This window comes from Bombus flavifrons, chromosome 11 (genome assembly GCF_040668555.2).
Source record: "Bombus flavifrons isolate JBK064 chromosome 11, iyBomFlav1_principal, whole genome shotgun sequence".
In the NCBI taxonomy this organism is placed as follows: Eukaryota; Metazoa; Arthropoda; class Insecta; order Hymenoptera; family Apidae; genus Bombus; species Bombus flavifrons.
In genome coordinates, this window is record NC_138452.1 from 8,607,894 (window position 1) to 8,629,940 (window position 22,047).

At 33.8% G+C, this 22,047-nt stretch overlaps 4 protein-coding genes across 5 annotated transcripts; 2 read left to right on the plus strand and 2 right to left on the minus strand.

Moving 5' to 3' along the window:
• The first annotated feature begins 7 nt into the window (after positions 1-7).
• On the plus strand, positions 8-1,576 carry Lamtor3 (Late endosomal/lysosomal adaptor, MAPK and MTOR activator 3). The gene is made up of 3 exons (XM_069123117.1): positions 8-165; positions 389-616; positions 758-1,576. Exons 1-3 carry the CDS (start codon positions 157-159, stop codon positions 893-895), a joined length of 375 nt encoding a protein of 124 aa, XP_068979218.1. The 5' UTR covers positions 8-156; the 3' UTR covers positions 896-1,576.
• Positions 1,216-4,529, minus strand: LOC138184807 (glyoxylate reductase/hydroxypyruvate reductase). Of its 2 annotated transcripts, none has more exons than XM_069123116.1 (7): positions 4,513-4,529; positions 3,383-3,471; positions 3,062-3,189; positions 2,527-2,716; positions 2,162-2,325; positions 1,794-2,084; positions 1,216-1,576 (listed from the first exon to the last, which is right to left on the minus strand). In XM_069123116.1, the coding sequence occupies exons 2-7, from the start codon at positions 3,448-3,450 to the stop codon at positions 1,461-1,463; spliced, it is 957 nt and encodes a 318-aa protein (XP_068979217.1). In that variant the 5' UTR covers positions 3,451-3,471; positions 4,513-4,529; the 3' UTR covers positions 1,216-1,460. The 2 variants fall into 2 exon arrangements, with proteins under 2 accessions (XP_068979217.1, XP_068979216.1); XM_069123115.1 differs by lacking the exon at positions 4,513-4,529 and adding an exon at positions 3,935-3,961.
• A 1,127-nt stretch (positions 4,530-5,656) lies between these two features.
• papi (tudor and KH domain containing protein papi) lies at positions 5,657-21,764 on the plus strand. The gene is made up of 8 exons (XM_069124096.1): positions 5,657-6,140; positions 6,217-6,625; positions 6,710-6,919; positions 6,994-7,157; positions 7,244-7,464; positions 17,783-17,963; positions 18,900-19,190; positions 20,202-21,764. Exons 1-8 carry the CDS (start codon positions 6,045-6,047, stop codon positions 20,451-20,453), a joined length of 1,824 nt encoding a protein of 607 aa, XP_068980197.1. The 5' UTR covers positions 5,657-6,044; the 3' UTR covers positions 20,454-21,764.
• On the minus strand, positions 7,528-16,313 carry LOC138185262 (TD and POZ domain-containing protein 2). Its single transcript, XM_069124100.1, has 6 exons — positions 15,484-16,313; positions 10,017-10,224; positions 9,230-9,528; positions 8,667-8,918; positions 8,065-8,212; positions 7,528-7,982 (listed from the first exon to the last, which is right to left on the minus strand). The coding sequence occupies exons 2-6, from the start codon at positions 10,192-10,194 to the stop codon at positions 7,714-7,716; spliced, it is 1,146 nt and encodes a 381-aa protein (XP_068980201.1). The 5' UTR covers positions 10,195-10,224; positions 15,484-16,313; the 3' UTR covers positions 7,528-7,713.
• Positions 21,765-22,047: the final 283 nt, after the last annotated feature.

Genomic DNA, 22,047 nt, shown 5'->3' on the forward strand with positions numbered 1-22,047 from the left:
TTTTAGCATGATAGTTTAAATGCGATGTGCGCGCATTCTACGTTTATCATATGACAACCTGTCAAAAGAAGCATTTGATAGTCCTAATATTTAAGATTTATTAGAGTTAAATAAGTTTACAATCTACCGCGTAGCTTATCATAGTGAATATTAAAGATGACAGCAGTAAGTTTTCCGATTATATTTTATTATTTTATAAGATATAATGTAGTCTATATTTTAAGGTTAGATATAGATAGTATCAAGTTAATTTAAAAATATTTATAAAATATTTATGGAAAGAACATATATTTTATGGATAGAAATATTATAATTTACGAAAGTACATATAGTATCATAATATTGTTATTAATTATCATTATCTATATTTTTGTTTTTGTTATCTCAGGAATTAAGAAAATTTCTTTATGGACTTTTAAGTAGTGTGGAAGGACTTCATAGTATACTGATAACAGATAGGGATGGAGTACCTGTCATATCTGTAACTGATGATACGACACCTGAATTAGCTATGAGAGCAAGTTTCTTATCTACATTTGGCATGGCAACAGATCAAGGAAGCAAATTGGGTTTAGGGAAAAATAAAACAATTATATGCATGTATAGTAGTTATCAGGTAATAAAAAAAGTACATATTATTATTATTATTACTATTATTATTATTATTATTATAGAATATTATTATTTTTCATTAAATATAAGACTAACAAATATATGTAAAAGCTAATGTAAATCTAATTATTAATTTATTTTGTAGGTAGTTCAGATGAACAAATTACCTTTAGTAATAAGTTTTATTGCGAGTCATAATTGTAATACAGGCCATATTTTATCTTTGGAAACTAAAATTGATCCAATCCTAAGTAACTTAAAAAATGCAGTAGTGGAAGCCTGATGGTTACCTGTTGTGCATTACGGGTGATAAATACCAAAAGTTTGCACTTAAATTTGGTAAAACTTGTAATGAACAGATGTTTTATGATGTTTTAAATAATGGTGGGAATATTTTTCCCTAATTTATAAGAAACTGAAGGGTTACATTCTTTCATAATTGTGTTTTCTTTGATTAGTTTCATAAAACATTTTAAATATCTATCTAAAAAAAGGGAAGTATTTCCTAAACCTTTTATAAGACAATGCAAGAAATAAAGAAGAAGAGGTAGATACTGCAAATTTTTATAATAAGTAGGAAACTATCACAAGACATCAGAGGCATTTCAATATATCCAAAATATATTTGATGAGCCATTCGGAAATTTTACATATATAGGTAATATAAATTTATGTAAAAAGACGTGATATTAAAATACATGTTATAGATGTATATGTATATGTGTCAGTTAATATTCTTAAATACGCTAGGAATATATCATTGTATCATTATATTACTTCAAACAAATATATAGTCTTAAATTATGTAATAAAAGTTTATACTTCATACATGCAATAGAACATATTAGTTACAATTCATATATCAGTGGCTTACCCTCTAATCCATTGAGAATGTTTTGTGCTGCAGTAAGAGACATATCATTTCGTGTCTTCGTAGTAGCACTGCCCAAATGAGGTATGACCACTGCAGTACATTTTATATTTGTTAATGTATATATATACAACTTTGCTATATATTTCTACAATTAACTAATATGTACACATATTGAAAATATAGAAATGGAATTTCTGTTAATAAAGATATTAAAAAAAGGATAAATATATTATTAATATATTATTAATTATTATTATATATTATTAATTCATTTAAACCTTGCATTTATATGATTAACGATATTTACCAGCATTGGGAAGTTTAAGAAGTTCGTGATCGGGAGGCAATGGTTCAGGATCCGTAACATCAAGACCCGCCGCAAAAATTGTGTTATTACGCAATGCTCTAATCAAGGCATCTGTCTTTACGATTTGCCCACGGGCAATGTTTACGAATACCGCGTTTCTTTTCATTTTACTAAAAGTATCATCGTTAAACAATCCTCTAGTTTCATTATTTAGGGGGGCAGCGACAATTACGAAATCACTTTGTGCAAGAAGGTCGTCAAGAGACACATAATGCGCTCCAAGTTCATCCCCTATTTAAGATTGAAATACAGATAAACAATCCTATCAAAAATGCATATTTCATTTTTATCTATACATTTATAAATACCTGCTTTTTTACGAGAATGTCCGGTATAAATGAAACGATCTACATCGAATCCTTTCAGTCGTTTAACAATAGCTTGTCCAATATTGCCCAAACCAACAATGCCAACTGTTGATCCTCTTAACTCTTGACCAAGTAACCATTGCAAAGATCTTGCCACTTGTCCTCTAAATTTTTAAGAATTGTATATATGTGTATTAAAAGACACTTAACATTTTCTATAATTAAGATTAGTAAATCTATCCTTCTAAATTTTTGAATAAAATCCGAATAAAATTTGTGTAACATTTCTTGAATAGATATATAATTTTAACTTGATTAATTATAACTTTCAGAAGCGATTAAATAAAAGGTTCGTATCTAATTACTGTTCAAGTTTTAGACGTCCTTCATGAGTTCGTCTTGCTGCATTTAATGTCAGAAGTACTGCAATTTCTGCAACTGCAGCTGATAAAACCATAGGAGTATGACCAACTTTGATACCTCTTCTTTTAATTTCGGGAACATCCAAATGGTCATAGCCAGCTGACATTGTTGAGACGACTTTTAGAGACGATCCTATTTGTTGATATTTCTTTAAATTTCATTCATGAAAAACGTATACATTTACATTTTGTTGTTTATAATTTGAAATAGATATATATAGTAATACGTCAGAGAATACAATACTCAATACAACGCCGTTACTTAAGCCGATGATTTCAACAAAAAAGAAAGTTAATAGACTTCTAATAAATTCTGAAATGCAGACTCAATTATTCATAATTATGGATAATGCTTATTCCATCACTTAAATTTTAAAAGTCTGAGTTGATTAGCGCCGTTACTGTTGGCTTATTTTAAAATTCCGCGAGAACATAAACCATCATATAATCTAAAAGATTAATATGACTAAATATTTACCTGCATTATTAAGAAAATCGCTATTTATACTGATATGTCCAGTAACAAAGATAGCATCATGACCAGGAAGAACTTGCAATACATCTTCTCGATTAGGCATAGCCGTCTGAATGATTGTGACATCGCATCTAAACAAAAAAGTATTAAATTCCAAGTAACATATAAGTATGTACCATTAAAAATTCACAAATAATTGTGAATTGTTCCAATAATGTTCATTCTTCAAATAATTTCAGCATTACAATGGTCTTCTTAATTTTTTCTTTTTTAAATCACTATAAATAACACTAGTAAATATTCTTTCTTAAAAAGTACACTTACTTCGTCCGCAAGAGATCTATGCCAGATGTTGGTACATCGTTACTCGTGACCAATACACGTGGTTTCATTGTTCTTTTGTGGCGTTCTATCTACAATAAAAATCACTTTGTAAACTAATAGTAAGCAGTAATATTCCGCGCCTTATATAACGCCATGATGACTTTATGCGCAAGCGCATACAATTCGATCGAAAGATAAAAAACTAACATAAGAGGGACATGATATCTCTCTCTCTCTTTTTTTTTTACCATAAAATTGATACTGTTGAATGTACATGTAATTATTACTAATATAAAAGTGTACTTCTCACATGGAAATATACAAAGGAAGGAAAACATATTATATACATATTAGAATTAAATAGAGATTTGAATAGAATTATTTAACATTATGTGATAACTATTTAACATATATCTAACACACATAGCAGAGATAAAAATTTCAATTTCAAAATTATTTTGAGTATATACGTACGATTATATTTTCACAGTGTTAATACAAGTAAGAATAACGCAAATCCAAATGTGGCGCGTTTATTTACTGGAAACTTACTTCCTCTATCATATGTTTCCCTATTCATTAGAGACGCCACTTTCTGCGAATGATAGACAAGTTAGCGCGTGTCTATCAATGATGAAAACCATTTTGTTTTCTAGCACGATTACACGTCAATAAAATGGTAATAAAATGTAAGATATAATAATCAATACGTTAAAATAACATCGCAACTGCTTTGAAAATGTACAATTTAAGCAAACGTCTTGAGTATAAGATATAGTATGTGCATACATTATTGTTGTTATATTTTCCATGTACATATATAGATTTTACATTAACGATACTAATTTTTAGTTACTAGAAATAATTTCCTGTCATAGAATACGAGAAATTTAAGTAATAATTCCAATAAAACATATTAAATAAAGTGTTGAATAATATATTGGACCTGATATACACTAGTTAAACATGTTAATGAGTACTTACTTACAAATACATATGTATATATATACATATTTAGTCATTTTGCTGTACTTGATAATTAACAGCGATTTTCACTTATCTATCAATCATTCATGAATTTTTAAAGAGACTGACTGAGTAATTTCACAGATAATATTAAAATAGTTTACCTGCTTTGTAAAGCACACAAATTATATATTTGCATCTGTTATTAATAAAGTAATAATAAAGTAAGTCTCAACTCCTTTAGTGATTCCAAAGCGTGAGGTATCAGGAAAATATGAAGAAGCATATCATGGATATATCTATGTATGTTATCCGTGGGAACGTATCGAGTATTATTCATATGTGTGTGTACTACTCTTACTGTGTAACTGTTCTATCTATAACCAGGTATAGCTATGCTATAGAACATATATCTAGTAACGTATAATAACTTACTATAGAAAATTTTATATTTTTTGTGTGTTTTTAAATATCAACTTCTTGTTTACATAATAATAACTTATATAATAATAAGTAAACAGAAACATAAATAATTTTCAGACATCAACCACGATATCCTGTTATCCATTCTTATATCCTGTAGTCCATTCGTAAACCACTTATTTCCTCAATATTAGCTATATACATCGATCGAATGTAAATCTTTTGAAAAGCCCATAAATAATTTAATAATTTTCTTAAATCAATTATTATGGATAAATAAATGTTGCTATAGTATTTTATTGTTCAATAAAGGGAAAGATTGTATATATGTATGTATATTTATAGTGTATGATTTCATATTCCAAAAGTTATTTACCAATACCTCGTTAACATGGATAAGGGGGTGCCCTGAATTAGAATGTTCCAAAACAGCGTTTTCTTTTTTATTTTTTTTTTAGAAGGGAAAGAAAGAAATGAAGTTATTGAATTTTGAGGTATGGTTTTATATATATTTAACGAATACAAAAAATTTTTTTTAAAGCAAAAAAAAAATTATAACAGATTTCTAAGCCTATTTCATGGGCGTCTTGTCGTTGTAGTCTTCAATCGGCGGGAAAGATTCACCTCTTAATTCTTTTTGTGAACTAAACAACGGCAGAAAAAATCTCAAAAATCACAAAAAAGCGCCGTTTTAGAACATTCTAATGTAAACGATACATTTAAATCAACCGTCATGATCTAATTTTGGTGTCGACATCATGACCTCTTTTGTATTGGTACCAATATAATAAACAAGATTTATAAATTTTATAAATATTTATACTTATGCATATTTTTAAAATATTCCTAAATATTTTTCGTCTGCAATGAATACAGTAGACAGCTATATAAAATAAGGAGATTATATAAAAATTTGTATGTACTTTTTTAAACAAAGTTCCTTAAAACAGATTTTATTTTCACTGTTGGTAATAATACAGTTTTAAAAATACGATTTTCGATTCGAGTCCCATCAATCCCATCGATAGTTACTTAGTGAGTGAAATAAATCGATAGAAACTCATCCAAAACCATTCTAATGGCGGATTTTTTGTGTCAGCGTGTTCTTCACTTCGTAATCCACGCCATGATTCTTTCTCATTTGTAAGGTACGAGGTTATGAAATCTTACATTCATAGCAACTCTAAAGCACGTTCCAAATTTAAATCCAAATTTATTTTTGCGGAGATAAAAAGTACGAAATAAATAACGGTTTCAAACATTCAAATATAAAATGAGGTGGATGGCCCGTTATTTTACACCACCAATTTTACTTGGTTTATCTTTAACAAGCGTTAGTATCGCTTTTCTATATGTATTGTACAGAAAGGTAAGTTTAAAAATGATTACAAGATTATACATTGTTTAATTTGTACTTTATTTTAATCGCTTCTTTGATTACATAGGACGAAGAAGATACTAAATCCAGAAAAAGTCAAGTTGAGATTTCAAAACGATATACAATAGAATGTAAAGTACCCAGACAATTTGTACCTGCTGTTATTGGAAGGGGTGGCTCAATGATAAAAGATATACAAAATAAAACAGGAACTGTGGTTCATTTTAAAGAGGATAACATTGAATGTCCCGAACGTATTTGCGTCATAAAAGGAAGCTATGAATCTGTATATCTAGCTGAAAATATGATAAAGTCCATAATTAATAATCAGCCTATAATTGAATCATATGTATTGTCTGTTCCTCAAAAAGCATGTGGGAAAATAATAGGAAGAGGTGGTGATGTTATACATCATATCCAAACAATCTCTGGTGCAAAAGTCACTATTGAAAATGCCTTTGTTCCTTCTGAGCCACGTATGTTTACTTTGTATAAATTTATATTGTCATGCTTTATCTTTGGTTTTGTCTCAAATTTTGACAATTACTAATATTTTATAGATGTTGAAAGAAAAGTTACTATAAAAGGAACATCTAAACAAATTAATACAGCTTTAGAATTAATTCAAGAGAAAATTTATGAAGAAGAAGAAGAACGTACAAAGTTACAGGCTTCTTCTGCTGCAAGACTGCCTAGAGGAAAATTATCTCCTCGTAACACCATTAACACATCTGAACAGGGTCATAATACTGAATCTTTAACATTACCAGGTACATGAAATATAAATAATATTCTCACTTGTGATATTATGAACGTTTTATATATTTTATATTTTTGTTTCTAGTATCTGATGGTTTCATAGAAGTATATGTATCCGCAGTGGAATCTCCCAGTCAGTTTTGGGTTCAAATTGTTGGTCCTGGAATTACTGCACTAGATAAATTAGTGTCTGACATGAATGCTTACTACAGTAATAAAGAAAATTATGAAATGCATAAGTTGAAAAGTGTAAATATATGATTGAATAATTTAATATCCATTAGTATGAAGAAATATTCGAAAGATTTCTTTACATTACTATTCTATCTTTTCAGATAAAAGTTGGCCAATTGGTAGCAGCAAAATTCGGTTTTAATAAGCAATGGTACAGAGCTGAAGTTATTTCCCTACCTGCAAATGATCAATGTGAAGTCTTTTACTTGGATTATGGAGATCATGAAATAATCCACCACAATTGCGTATTGGAACTTCGAACCGACTTTCTCAGCTTAAGATTGCAAGCGATCGAGTGTTCACTTGCCAATATTAAACCACCGTAAGTTAATTTCTAATTAAATTAATTCAGTTAAATATAAAAATATACTAAAATTTATAAAAACGTTCTTTATTAAAGTTATTCGTTGGCATTATACATTTTCAATAGTATTTTATAAGTAATCAAATTTTCTATAGAATTTATATCATATCTTGATTCATCCTTTTGAAAACTATAAAACCACTGACTAACATTTATAATATTTCACAATTAATTACTAAATTACTTATACATGAAGAAAGGAAGACGTCAATTGCTTAATTCACTATCATCTATGTTACTTGATCTTGAACTGCCAATACCAGCTTCACAAACTTCATTGAATAATTCTGGGTTTGTTTGTTCCATCATTTTCCATGCTAAACTTTTGTTGAGCATCGTTATATTTTTCTCGCAATATGCCAAACTCGCTCTTTTAAGCGCATCACAGCCAAACTCGTCTGCAACCAAAAGTCTGCTAGCTACATTTTCTGGGGTTATCGTTTCGATAAGATTTCTTTCGCAGAGTTCTTTTAACCCTAAAAAAGACAATTACCAACAGCTTTATTAATTGAAATCAGATTTCTAATAAAAATTCCTCTGTACTGGAGCATGTAATACCTTGTAGGCAAAAGCGTTCAGCCAAAGATAAAAGTTCCTGAGCGAAAATATCCAAATTATCAACGTGATCGCTATAAATGTATCGCAACAATTCTTCTGTAACTTCTTTGCTAAGATCCAGCAAATTCAGAGCATACACGTAACGATTCTAAAATATTTTTATATAAAATATTATTAAAGAATTAGAGTATTTAATAACGAAGGACGCTGAGTACTCACCCATGAAAGTAAACTCAATTAAAAAATATTTCTACTATATGATTATGTCACGCAAAACATTATACATGTATTTTTATAATTAATCGTAGTATGTTAGTTAGCAGAAAACAATAAAAAAAGATCAAAATAATAATTTATTAATTACAAAAAATACATTAAACTTCTACAAAATTATATTAATTTTACGCAAGCACATAATAAAAGAAATTTCATTTTAGATGTCAAATTTTTGCAATAAGGTGAATATTAATGTTCTAATGTTAACGTTAAGACTTTAATAAATACGATATCAGAATATGGATTTGTTATATCGTTTATGGACTTCAGAATAAATTAATTCGAACATTCTGTAACATTGGCACAGAATAACTTCTGACACGTACATTGGAGCTTTCGTTTTCTTTATCGTTCATATCTTCTTCTAATTCTCTCATGTCCGATATCTTATCTTCTGTGGTATCCGACTTCGAGGTTTTCCTGTTATTCAATTCTCTTATGGGCGAAATCATTTCAGCGAGAACGTTGCTACGAGCAGCCAATATGTTGCTGTGAACTGGAATTTCCATTTTATTCAAACCCCCGCAAATCAACTTAGTGTCTGCGCCATACGAATGCTTTAATAGTCTGGCCATATCCTGGAACATATTAATTCATTACCTAATTTATATAATCGCCATTTTATTCCTGATATTTTTTCTGATCAATTCTGTATTATGCAGTTGTATTAAATTACTGGAATGTTTTAATATTTAAATTATCCATTTATATTAAAAAAAATATCATTTACTTTATTTGAAAGGATTTATTCCCTTTTCAATCTCGCTTTGTATTAACGTAACTTGAAAAGTAGTTCTTTTCTTGTGAAAGATAAAATCCTCCGTAGAATGAGTTTCAAACTCTGTTTAAATGGGTTTCTATTGTATGTACTGATTGTGAGAGTACTTGCCTGTGACAAGTGGTGTTTCTCGCTTTCGTAATGGATTATCTGTATCTTAACCATTAACATCACCTCACCGTTCTTCTTTAAATGCCTGTCGGCGATAGACAAGTCCCTGTATCCCAAGGAAATGATGTCCGTGTATGATTTCAGCTCAAGTATTGTCCTGCTAACGTGACAGTACTCCCAGTGTTTAACGTCAGCATTGAAAACTGCAAATTGAAATCGTATCTTCGCTTGTTCCGCTTCATCTACGGTGCAGTTCAACATGTTCAGGCACAATACCATCGGGTTTATCATTCGTTTGCCTGTTATCAAACAGTGGATCATCCATTTCTTGTAATAAAATCAATATCAATGATTGTTTCGAATGGAAAAAAGACACGAAAGAAAATGGGAATAGAAGATGAACTGAATTCTGAGAAATGTCGCGATAAAGTTGAAAAACGATCTGCGTCTCTCTCTCTCTCTTTCTCTCTCTCTCCGAATCAAATATAACAAGTTCCATTACAAAGAAAATAAAAATCGGAATCTCTTGCGACCGGATATGTTAAAATAAGAATTTGAGAGAATATAATTTTGCTTTAGCAAAGTTACAATGTATCTCAAGTTAGGCCATGAAAGCTTCTCTAGTTAAGTCACATCGTGTCTTAAGTTAAATCATTCCAAGTCTTAATTTGGTTTATCCATAAAATAATATTTCAAATGTAAATGTAATGTTATACTGTGGGAAAGATGATTCAGATTAGTGATGATCGAAACGATAGACTTATAGTTGGGATAACGTTCTTCTTACCATCTGGATTCTTCCAGAATCTGATGGACAAATTCCACGTGCTGCGAATATCGTTCACATTGATGTCGAACGACGGGCTATCGATAAGCTTTTTCTTTAAAATAATTTTTTTGTAATTTGAAACGGGCCACGTGTACTTAAACACGACGTCCGAAACAGCTGGCACCAGCAACTCCATATTATCGTATTTTTATGTAAACGAAAGAGCCTAGGGTAATCAAGTGGCGATTAATCATTCACATATACGTAAAAAGGCTTCACTTATCTGAATTTATCAGAAGGAAACAACCTATGTAGCTGGATTATTTATATCACAGAAGTTCGTTCGTTTCATCTGCTACCTATAACCTTTTGCTTAAACAATGGGATATATTCAGATAAGCGAATTTAATTAAAGTTCAGTTAATCGAGCAATATATGGAGTTCTATTGTACACTGAACGAAGAAGCTTTATATATAGTAAAAAATATCCAATGAAAGAAGAATCGAATAACGAAATGCGAGTCTTGTATCTTTTAATTTTGTAAGACGTTTGAAAAGTCTCTGAAAAAGCTTTTCAAAATCTTTCAAGAAAATTCGTATTTTTTATCGTATCTCGCACTCGTCTCAGCTATATTGTTTTCTCTCGCATCTGTTTGTTTATTTATGTCGTTGAAAGTAATTCTGCTAATTATTTACAAAGCGGACGAGCTGGCTGATTTTAATAACCTTGAATCGTGTTGTCAAGGTTGGAATTCTAAACAATCTTTCCCTATAGACGTAACTGCACGGCTTTAGTTTTCGAATTACAAAGCAATTTACGTGTTTGATAGTACATGCGGATATTTAACAATTTATTTTATAGACTTTCGTTATGTAAACAATCCTACAACCATGGCAAATATATTTGTTGCATTTTCGAGCAATCGAAGACCAGAATAAAGTGCCATGTTTCATGTATCGATCGATTAATCGAAAATTATTTGACGCTACATCGCGTATATTGTTCCAGCCTAATCTATAACCCACCGATTTTTCTTTTCTATTTACGAGATATTAAAAATTCTCTCTTTCTCTTTCTCTCTCTTTTTCTTTCTCTTTCTCATCCATGAGTTAAGTTTAAGTTAGGTTGTATAGAAACGCGGCTACATATGAAAGAACACTGGGTAATCATCAAATCGTGAATGTTCATGCATCTATAGGATATTTAAATGTGCAGAAACTCACAAAATACGCGTAGTACACGAAAAAATACGTGAAATACTGAAGGTAAAGTAGATATAGTATACGGTAGCAATTCTCTATCTAGATTCTATTTCCTCAATTACATTTATAGAAATACGAAATCGTATAAATATCCGCGGTCCACTAATCATAACCTAAATTTAATTGCAGTTTTTTGCGAATGCTTCGAAACTAAGGCCGAACTATGATCACGTGTATAGAGAGAAATTGTTGAGAATGTTGATCTTGATAATACGTTTCAAGGTCATTGAAAACGGTCAAGCCATTCGTTCCGTAAATAATTAATTACCGTAATCTCGTGGCGCACAGCCACAATAAAGCTTCGCGCAAAAGTGCGCAAAACACTTTACCGATTGTTGGTCCTGTATAGCGGAAAACTTTGCGATAGAAATCGCAAGATCAACGTGAAACGCACGTGTGCATAACTTTGGCGGGCTGCCAGTTTTCGATCTTAATTTATCTTTCATTTAAAGAGTTGCTTGGCGGTTACTCGCTCGTCGTTTACTCTTTTGTTTAGACGTTTTATCGAAATCCGCGTTTTATTCCAGAAGGAAACACGTGTTCAGAGAACGATCGAACGCGAAGAAACGAACGGATCGTATTTTAACGCATCCTCGTCGAACGAAATTCGATGCAACTTACAACGTCTAGTAACCTGAGCGCAATGTTGCTTCGATACATTATAAAGTGGAAGAATAAGATTATCAATCACATTCACACTAAAGATCGTATTCTGCGAAACGGGTAATTTTATAGCTATCTCGCCTCTAAGTCTCTAGCCGATGCAACAAAACATTGTTACGTAACAAAATGTTATTGTAACTCTGTTGTCTACATGATATATTTTTATAATTTCTTATCGCAAGTCGTGACAAGTAAAAATATTTGCGTATCGTTGTTCACAGGCAAACATAAGAAATAAAAAAGCCAAACATAAGAAAACAAGTGAAAGAACTCTTGCAATTTTGGAATTCTTATATTTATATTATTCTGTTATTAGAAAAGCTTTCGTTCAACTTAGCTGCATTACATTGGAATATCAGTGGCAACGAGGGCCGAGAGTTTAATCAATCTTCTAGAACGGAGTTTCGTCCGTAACTAGCCTAAATAAATCGAAGATGGTTAACTGCTCTGTGCCGTTTAACGTTAAAGTGACTAAAGGAGAAATTTAATAGCAGTTATCGGAACGGCAATCGTACAAATGGAATCAATGAAGATTCAAGCCGATGCAATTTCAATTGCTACGGCAATCGACTGAATATCAATTGTAAAACTTCGTATTTGCTCGTGCTCTTTTTGTACCGATGTTACCGCAACTTTAATCGAGAACGAGCAGGGAACTATCAACGCAATCGTTTCGATTTGTTTCAACTACTAAGTAAAGTCACGAAATAACGATTAAATATTTTTAATCGAATGGGGAAAGACAGAGGCGAAGACGAGGAAAATGATGGAACCGCAATTTTCTTGAGTTTTGAAACGACAGATAGAACATTTTAAGATAGCTGTTGCAACTTCTTTGAAAGCTTTGAAAAGCTTCTACACAAAATGTGTCGCAAAAAGCAAGCGATGACGAATATACTCGCCAAGCACAGAGTATGTGCAGCTGTTACGATATAGAATGAAGCTGCAACTGTTTTATTTTTCAATTTTATTACTGACAGGACTCGTTGTAACACAAAATATTGTCATTTCTTCGTGACGAGTATACTCGTCAAAAGACAGCTGGTTAATTAAAGAGATCGGTACTTGAAACTAAAAGATCGTTTAGAATGAAAGATAATATAAAAGCTAACGAAATAACAAGAGAAAGATGAAGATGTTTCTCATTAAAACAAAGATGTAACGATTCGAAAGATTTTGGGGAATCGAACCTGATAGGAGAACGACGAGGCGAGTAGAACGGAAATAGAAAGCGTTAAAGCGTTTCAGAGTGGTCTGCGGCTTTCTGGCAACCAGGCACTCGTCGGCCGGATTTGCCCTCGAAAGCCGTCGTGTCGCGTGTAACCGAAGACTGTCGGCACCGCGGTAATTCCAACTCGAAAACCATCGTGTGTGCATTACTTCGAGGTTGTGCCGGTGATTAGCTGTTTCTCGGCACGCGATACGAGCCCCGGTATTCGGTCAGATTGATTAAATTCACATTCGATTGCTACCCCGCAGCGGAATCTATTCCCATTCTGATCGTTCGGGGCATTGCGAAGATGCTCCGATTTTTCCTTCCGTTTCACGTGCACACGGGTGTTGTCCGCTTACGAGTGCACTACGAATATCTATGAAAATTCATATTTTTATGAATACAAACGAAAAGAAAAAAAGAAATAGAATCTAGATAGAGAATTGTTCTGTCTGCAATTGGGTAAGGTGCCCAAATTTCGTCCTCCGATAGCTTTGTTACCATTTATCCAGAACTAAATTAATTTTTCAATCTGAAAAAAATCTGCACAATTACGTCGAAATATTAGTAACGAAAATCTGTAGTTTCATAAAAGTTCGTACAAACAGAGTAAAAAGTGTATATGTAAAGGCATGCGTTTCTCAGTCGTTAAAAAACGTGTTCCTAATTTCATCCCCTTACTTTTAATGAGGAAATGTTTATATCATTCGCCTTTCACGCGCTCTAGATACGTCTCACTATAAAACTATATGTACAATATATGAGACAAATCACGGATCTATACAAAATTAAATGTGCACAGTTCATAGAGCACGCGGTGCATCCAACCCGCTTTTCTGTCGTCGCATCACTCGAAAATTGATTGTCGCGTATGAAACAAGCCGCATATCTTCATCTTCTTCGCTTTCACTCGACGACACTGTCGCGAATTTCGTTCCGAAAAACACTTTCCTAATCTCGCCTGTATCGACCAAATCTAATCCCTGTAGGGGACCAAAATTAGGCGCAAAGCCACTTTCTAATAGAAACGACAGGTTCTAATCGATAAGCGACAGGAGGAGATCGCCACTTCGGAATATGAAAATAGAAGCAATATATTACACGTAGCTAAAATTAAACAGTTGAATTACACGTATCTGCTTTAGATGTTGAATTATGACTTCAAATATCAAGAAACAATGTAGTGCGCTATTGGCGAAGAGACAAGGCGTCACAGAACATTCTACATACGGCGAATTTCTTCGTTTTAAAATTCCAATTTAAATTCCAATTGCCGCTTACAGGCTGTAGCACTCGATAACGAAATCTGGGCCCTTTACTATTACGACAAGTACTATATTTTGAATAGCTTACGTATTTCTCCGCATCCTGTCCATTTCGTTCATTTCTGCACATCTTCCAATAGATGCATAAACTCCCGCGATTTATTTACGAGGATTACTTTGAATATATCGTTGTAGTTGAATTTATTGTATTTTTAGAATATATTATCTTCTATAGTTTTATCGATTTTGTTAATTTTAGAACTTTGAAAGGAACGATCGAATTGCGTCAATGTGTAACCGCTATCATTCTCTAAAATTACCGGCTTGAAAGGAGTTCCGCGAACTTTCGTCATACCTCGAACGCGCCCAGAAAAATTCTCGGCAATGAGAGACGCGATGAGACCACCTGGTAATTTAAGACTGAATTAACAAATGGGGTAATCGCGTTAAACGATGTTTAATTGAAGACAACAACGACTTGGGAGATTATATTTGCGTTACAAACGAGGAGGTCGCTTAAAAAGATTAATTACCTGTCTTAGCGTATATTTCTAAACGATAAACTCGTGATCTCTAGTTGCTATACATTCGCACGAAGCAAATGTACAAACATGCTTCTTATAGTAATAAGATAATATTAAGTAAGTAATAAGACGCGTTTTCTTATATTTTATAATAGATTTTTCGCGATCATTGCTAGACTGCCGATATTTATGGGGATTCGTACAATTTTATAAATATTATAAATATTGTTTATACTTTATACTTTCAATATCTTACGTGTTTCTGTATATCTGCGTTCTGTGCACTTACGCACATTTAAATTTTCTACCGTCTAATTATCATTTAATATAAATAATAATAATTTTGTCGATCGAAAAGGATATTTCCGGACGTTCGTTTCGTAAGATCGGCTTTAAACTGCGCTTGAGAAAAGGAAATCGAAGCATCTGACGACCGATGGAAAGTCGAGGGAGTAGCATTTTCTCGTCCAACGTTCAAACCTTGTACCACTTGACACTGTTGCACGCGCTTGAAAAGCCCACGGTCGCACACGAGAGCAGAATAAATGCGTACTTACGTAAATATAACGCACGCGTCTATTATCAGGTTCATTAATGCATAGAGCGTAAAGTGCATGGAGCTAGCAAGAGCGTTTCGTGCCAGCGCGAAATCGCTAGTTCACTTTTCCACTTTCCACTCGACGTTTCGTACGCGTTCACTTTGTTCTTATATTACTTTGAATATTTATTTATCCGGTGGATGAAATCAGTAAAAAAAGCGGAAAGAGAGGCATAAATTATTTCAAAGTTCACCAATATCTTCCAATCTTTGGATCTTTCTCTCTTCTTCTATCTACCAATTTTTCAAATTTTTAAAATGAAGAGAAGATCAAAAAAATTCCGTAACTTTTTCAATCGCCACTGTCGTAGTATCGCGTTCGATCACCGGTCGTTCTGTCTGCAGGCAAATAAAAATGATCGGTTTGCTTGCACACTTCCCTCCTCTTCTTTCTTTCTTTCTTTCTTTTTTCTCTCTCTCCCACTTTTTCTTTTTACTTTGTGCGAGGATATCGTTCTGCACGATGATCGTGAAACGACTGAGAGATCCTCTGACCATTGCCGAGGGTCTACGTTCGTCGTCCACTTCATCTTCTCGCACGTGTACAGCGTACACTTGTATCGTACCGTTTATAAATGGAACAAGACGTCCTGAAAGTGCTTCAGCCTCGTTAAATGGGGTTGTTCCACGCACACCTTCTTTGTTTCGTGCGATGATAGCTCTATCAACCCTCGAATTCCAACTGAATTCTGCCTATGAAACAGGGTTAATGGTAATTGCATAAAGAATCGCTGTTACGTAAAAGTTGCGGGCAATTGGGGCGAGAACGAAACCAGGGTATATCGTACGTTGCAAGGGAAAATATAACGAGAGAGAGCGTATGATTGATCGTTTATTTTCATCCTTTGATTATTTCGTGATTTAAACGTTGCCGAGAAACGAAAAAGAAGAAACAGGCGTTCGTCTTGATGGGCGGAACGATGGTTTCTGCGATTAGGAAAAAAATTAAACAGCAAAGATCGATGGTGTTAAAATTGTACGCGGAAAAATGATTTTTCCAGGTATATTTAGTATACGAACGGTGCATGGTTAAAATGTTAATTTTAAGGAATTTTCGGCGTTCTTTAGTACGAAATCGAGCTGTACAACGAAAAAGTGGTGTTCGTTTTTTAGAGTTTCATATATTGCTTAAAGTTATCGAGTAAAAATAGAAAATGACGCAGAATGAAATGAAGGATAAAGTGAGCTTTTATTTCCATACACGAGGAAATACGAAGATGTTACACGGTGAAAATAGATTTTCGTCTTTTGAGAACTTGACGTTCCCCTTTTTTTTCTCCTCGACCATTAATACTCGTAGGCCCGTAAAATTAATAAAAACGAATACAGGATGCACATTTGATTATCCACAGGTGAGGAGATTTCATTGAAACGTTTGGAGATCTGGAGATTCCAGTTCGACGATTTCTACGTTATAAATCGTGAAACTGCGAATCGCAGGGATTTAGCTGCAAGATAGCAAGGCGCTGACTTTTATATTTAGGAAGCTGTGAATAGAATACACGCTTTGTTTAAATTACACGTCGACTGAAATTGTAATTTTAATCAATGGAACGATAGGCTCGCTATCGATGCAGCGTGTACAGATGCTACATAAATCAGTATTTTCAACATTGTCAGCGACACGCATTCTAACATAAATATTTGCACGCTGTTTGTACTCGCTCTGGCTGCCCCGTGTAATCACGGTAACCGACAGAAAATTAGCGCAACCAAAATTACTGAATCTTCCTGTTGTACGTAGTACGAACAGTATGAAAAGAATGGCATTTACATCGTGCAAAGGATAGAAAATTGCTTAAAAAGTCTACATCTCTTGTGAAAAATTATTTAACGGGACAGAAACATTAAACGTTTGAAAACGAACGAGCATGCTGCTGGCATACGATTCTCTTTTTGCTGGCAATTTATCAACATATTTGTTACGTTACGCTTCGTGTAACGTCGCATTTATTGCACCCGTAATCGCCAATACTTTATTAGAAAATTAAGGATCAAGCAATGAGAATATTTCATTCTAACTGCAACTTAATTTGGAAGTTACACACTCGCGAGTATCTACGTTATAAACGAAGAGGAAATTGTAATCAATTGTAGTTATTCTTTTTTTTTTTTTTTGACTGGCAACTAAACAAAATTTTTTCCCGTTACACGGGTCATGATACATATTTTGTTAATAATTATTTACTTTTACTATTTGAATATAATATTTATAAGATATCGTTTAAATATTTGACGTTCTCTTTTGTGTGATGCAGGGGAGCTGAATGGTCCACTGACGAATCTGATTTTTTCGCGGAGATCACGTTCTTAGCTGAGTGGAAAGTTCTTTATGCCAAAGTTAAAGGCTTCAAAGAGAGAACCTTCGGCTATGGAAGATCTCGTCGCGAAGGTTCACCGATTCCTTCCGTTGAGCTTTACAATAAACACGATAACGAGGTATTTTAATAGAGGATCTGTTCGATGAAACATTTACAAAATTATCTGAATATGCACAGTATAGTAGTGTCCATTCGGACGTTTACCAATAGACCGATTATTTCATTTTTAGTTTCATTCGGTTGGAGACTACCGCTTATTAAAATCCGAAAATCTGAAATTGCTCTTTAACCATCTACAAAGTCTACGTTTCGATTATTTTATATCTACTATACGTATACGTATATACTTTATACTATACACGGTGCGGTCGAATAACATGTACAAGCGAGTACGAGGTGATTCCTTAGGAAAAAAAAAAGAACAAAATATGTGTAGTATCGTGGAAAGAGAGCCTGTGGTGGCACTCGATACAAATACCACCACTCGACACTAAAACTAGTGTCGGACGACGGTAGCGCAGTGGTTAGCGCCTTAGGTTGCGAACGTTCGGGACCCGGGTTCGAATCCCGGCGACCGGAGTTCGATTTTTCTTCTTCCACGATACAGAAATTAGGAGAGAAGCAGCCATACCCAGCAGGCCATCTACAGCGCTAAGCAGCCGGCGATGCTACATATGGAATAACATTTTTTCATTTAAAACTTCAGTCGAGTTTGAAAATTTATCGAGTATATTTGAACGTGTTCCGGACTAGACGGGACTAGATAATCGACAGGAGGTCGTTCTACGTGTGAAAATAGGTGGAAAGCGCGGAATACAATTTTTCTCAAGACCCCTCGCTTCCGAAAAAAGAAATTCGAAGAGAAACTTTTATTCCATGTTTCGTTCATATTTTTTCATAAGGAATCACCTTGTACCCGCTTGTACATGTTATTCGGTCGCACCCTGTATATATTATTACTAACAATCGTGCTATTTCGTATTGTATATTTCTATAGTAATTTTCGTCGCTGTTATTTATTGCCATGGAATTGTACATTTTTTAACATGCGCAGGAAATTAACATCGGCTGCGAGATGATAAAGGAAGGTTACGCCGAGCAAGAAGAAACTGTACCATCGACTGCTTCTTCGACGTTGTCGCTATTCTCACGCCACTACGACATCGGCGGTATTTCGACTCCTCTGACGAAGCGAGCTTTGAGTCCTGAAATGTCGGCAAACAATTCACGTAAATTGGATTCGGCCATCGATTCGCCAAATACATCAAACATAGATGGGACGCCTACTGATGTATCTGACGTATTGAGATCTGAAGTTCAAGAAGTTCACCTATTTACGCCGCATGTAAATATATTGGAATTTTACTTTGGACTTGTCGTAAATTGGACTCTAATTTTAATCTACGTTCAAAATGTTACGTTAATTCGAAACTAAAGAAGGTTTAATATCGCTTTGAGGTGGTTGTTGGTGATGGTGCACACAAGAAATACTCTTGATGTTCAACAAAAAAGTTTTTTAAACTATTAACAATCAACAGTCAACAATTAACGATCTCTACCAACAACAATTAACGATTAACGACTAGCTATCAAGAGTTAATAATCACGTATCTGTAATTGTGTTTGCTTCGTTATGACGCTTAACCTTCGCATTTCGCAGCTCGGGGTAGAATGAATCTTTGGTTCGAAAGCAAACGGATTCTTTTCTTTGTTGCCCCTCGATATCCCCACTACGTACGCGTTTATTAAATGTCCGCGACGGTTATATATTCGACGAAAAAACCGTAGGGATATCGATGGTATATTAGGCATGTCAGCCTTACGCTTTTTTGAAGGTATAGCGCTTTGTGTCGCGAAGCCGTTGAAAGGTTCCGTGGTGGAGTGCCGCCACAGCTTCTTACACGAAGCTCGAGATAAGGAAATTCAAAGGCGAGAGAAGCTACGTAATTCACCGTTAACGAAATTATCAATTCCTATTTATCCAAATTCCTATTTTCGTGGATACGGACGAACTTCGTTGCATCGTCTAAATGCGTATCGGCGAATACTTTATCTCTGATCTCTTACAGATCTCTTTGCATACCGATAAATTTTGTAAATTCGTTCACGCTCGGAGATCTCTTATAAATACACGAACACGAACAGAAAATTATAAGAAACGTAGAAATATTTTTGTAACAAAATTTACGACGCCGGAAGTCGTCGAGATCGAGATTGAGCGTAGAAAGCGCGCGGACACCGATCTTTTTCTCTTCTTCTCCGGCGTGTAGCTGGCAAAACACGCTCGGCTGCGGTTAACCATTCAATCGTCGAATACATCGCGATCATTAACCGCGTCTGTATCGATTTCTTTCAGAAACCACACGATTGGGCCGAGGAAGTCGATCCGGTGACATCGAAGAAGGATGAAACGAATCGCTTCATCGAAAACGAGAAGGAAGTTCAACAAGACGACAATCGTATTCACCCTCCAAACGGCACTTACGTCCCGTTAGAGTCTTCCCAAATACGGGAACGTCCATGGCAAGTCTCGAAATTCTCGCGAATCGCTCCAGCTGGTTTCGAGAGTGATATGTCGGACGACTCGGACGTGATGGAGCTGGGGTAAATCGAAAGAACCGGCCGTACATTTTTTCCTTTTTTCTATCGAGATTTGCTTCCGTTTATTTCATGTCTTGTAGAAATCTTGTAGAAATTAGAAATGCGGCGGTTTGAACAATCGCAACGAATCCTCGATAGAAAAAAGAAAATAAGAATAGAGTAGAATACGTAGCAATGATTTAAACTTTACCCGTGCCCGTGCGCTTTCTTTCTTTTTCAAATTTCATTCTCTTGGCAATGCCTTTTATATAATATGGATTTCGGCAAGATATGCTTTTTATCTTGTTGCGATATATTTTTCTAATACCTCAGCAATTTTAATAGAGAATACTATTGAAGTGAGTTATCAAGTAGAGTACAAAACAGTGTTTTATATGTATGTATTCAGTGCGATAGAATCGAGTTAAAAACGAAATCTGGGAAACGCTTTTAAAGTAGTTAGAAAGCCGGGCTTTTTTCAAAATGTAATTATAGATTTTGTTGTTAGCTTTAATTTTTCCTTTTCCTTCTTTTTCTAATTTCTTTTTTATTCTCTAATTTTTCTAGTTTCAAAAATTTGTAAATTTACTTATTCAGTTATTTACTCACTTGCTCATTTACTTGCTTATTTATATACTAGCTTGTCTGCCTACTTACTTCAAAGTATCTTTTCCGCCAAGCTAATCATTTGTAAATGATTGAAAGTACAAAGGGTCGCTTATCAGGTTATTTAAGTTGCAAATGATTCTCTCTATTTTAATGAAAGCATTTTAAATTTATTTTATTTGTCACACGGACTGGATAATTTTTTCTATATTTTATGTTGCTAGACGCTGTTACGCGTTAATTTAGTATCATGTAATCGAAAGTAGAATTTCTATACTTCCATATATTTTAGAGAGGAAGGTACACGATAAAAGAAGAATCGTAAGGGCCTGATAAAAGCGTTAGAAATTAGACACATTTTAGAGATAATTGTTACTCTCATCACAAGATAAACTTGAAGAAAACTGTTCCTTACTCTTCTTCCGAGTAATCAGTTGTGCTTGGCCGTTCTCTTCAGATTGTGCATTGTTTCCTTCGGGATACGTACGCTGTTTGAAGTATGCTCAAGATTAACAAACCGCGTGCCTTAAACTTCTGCTTCATACATAATCATACCACCATTGAAATATGAACATAGCATGTAACATATAGTTGCAACAGATACAAGTATTAGATGTATAAAGATCAAAGAAAACTACATAGGTCGTTCTATTTTTGTAATATGATTAACTAATTAATTAAGTTCGTTTTTGTAGATTGGTGGGAAATAAATGGATTAATGCGTAAGCCGAAACGATCGTCGGTATTAGGATTATTTTTTCTTCTTATCCGATATGCCTTTTTTATTTCGATGTCCTAGTTATCACAAAATTAGTAGAATCTTTGAAACTACATAAAGATGATAGTGCCATATTATTCTTCGTACCTTCCCATTCTCCTAAGCGCGGTACATCATGAAGTAACGCGATGCTCTTCCAGCGCAAAGGTAAATCCACGATTGTATACAAATACGCAATTGTAATCTACGCGATTTATTACCCACCAAAATGATAGTGATTCATAATGATACGATCCGT

Coding starts and splice junctions, on each gene's coding strand:
- Lamtor3 (XM_069123117.1), top strand. Junction 617..757: donor GCATGTATAGTAGTTATCAG/GTAATAAAAAAA, acceptor TTTATTTTGTAG/GTAGTTCAGATGAACAAATT.
- LOC138184807 (XM_069123115.1), bottom strand. Junction 2,717..3,061: donor CGATTTTCTTAATAATGCAG/GTAAATATTTAG, acceptor ATCAACAAATAG/GATCGTCTCTAAAAGTCGTC. Junction 2,085..2,161: donor ACATTCTCGTAAAAAAGCAG/GTATTTATAAAT, acceptor AATCTTAAATAG/GGGATGAACTTGGAGCGCAT.
- papi (XM_069124096.1), top strand. CDS start 6,045: ATGAGGTGGATGGCCCGTTATTTTACACCACCAATTTTACTTGGTTTA. Junction 7,158..7,243: donor AAATGCATAAGTTGAAAAGT/GTAAATATATGA, acceptor CTATCTTTTCAG/ATAAAAGTTGGCCAATTGGT. Junction 7,465..17,782: donor CTTGCCAATATTAAACCACC/GTAAGTTAATTT, acceptor TGTGTGATGCAG/GGGAGCTGAATGGTCCACTG.
- LOC138185262 (XM_069124100.1), bottom strand. CDS start 10,194: ATGGAGTTGCTGGTGCCAGCTGTTTCGGACGTCGTGTTTAAGTACACG. Junction 8,919..9,229: donor AGAAACACCACTTGTCACAG/GCAAGTACTCTC, acceptor AATATGTTCCAG/GATATGGCCAGACTATTAAA. Junction 8,213..8,666: donor AAGAAAACGAAAGCTCCAAT/GTACGTGTCAGA, acceptor AAAATATTTTAG/AATCGTTACGTGTATGCTCT.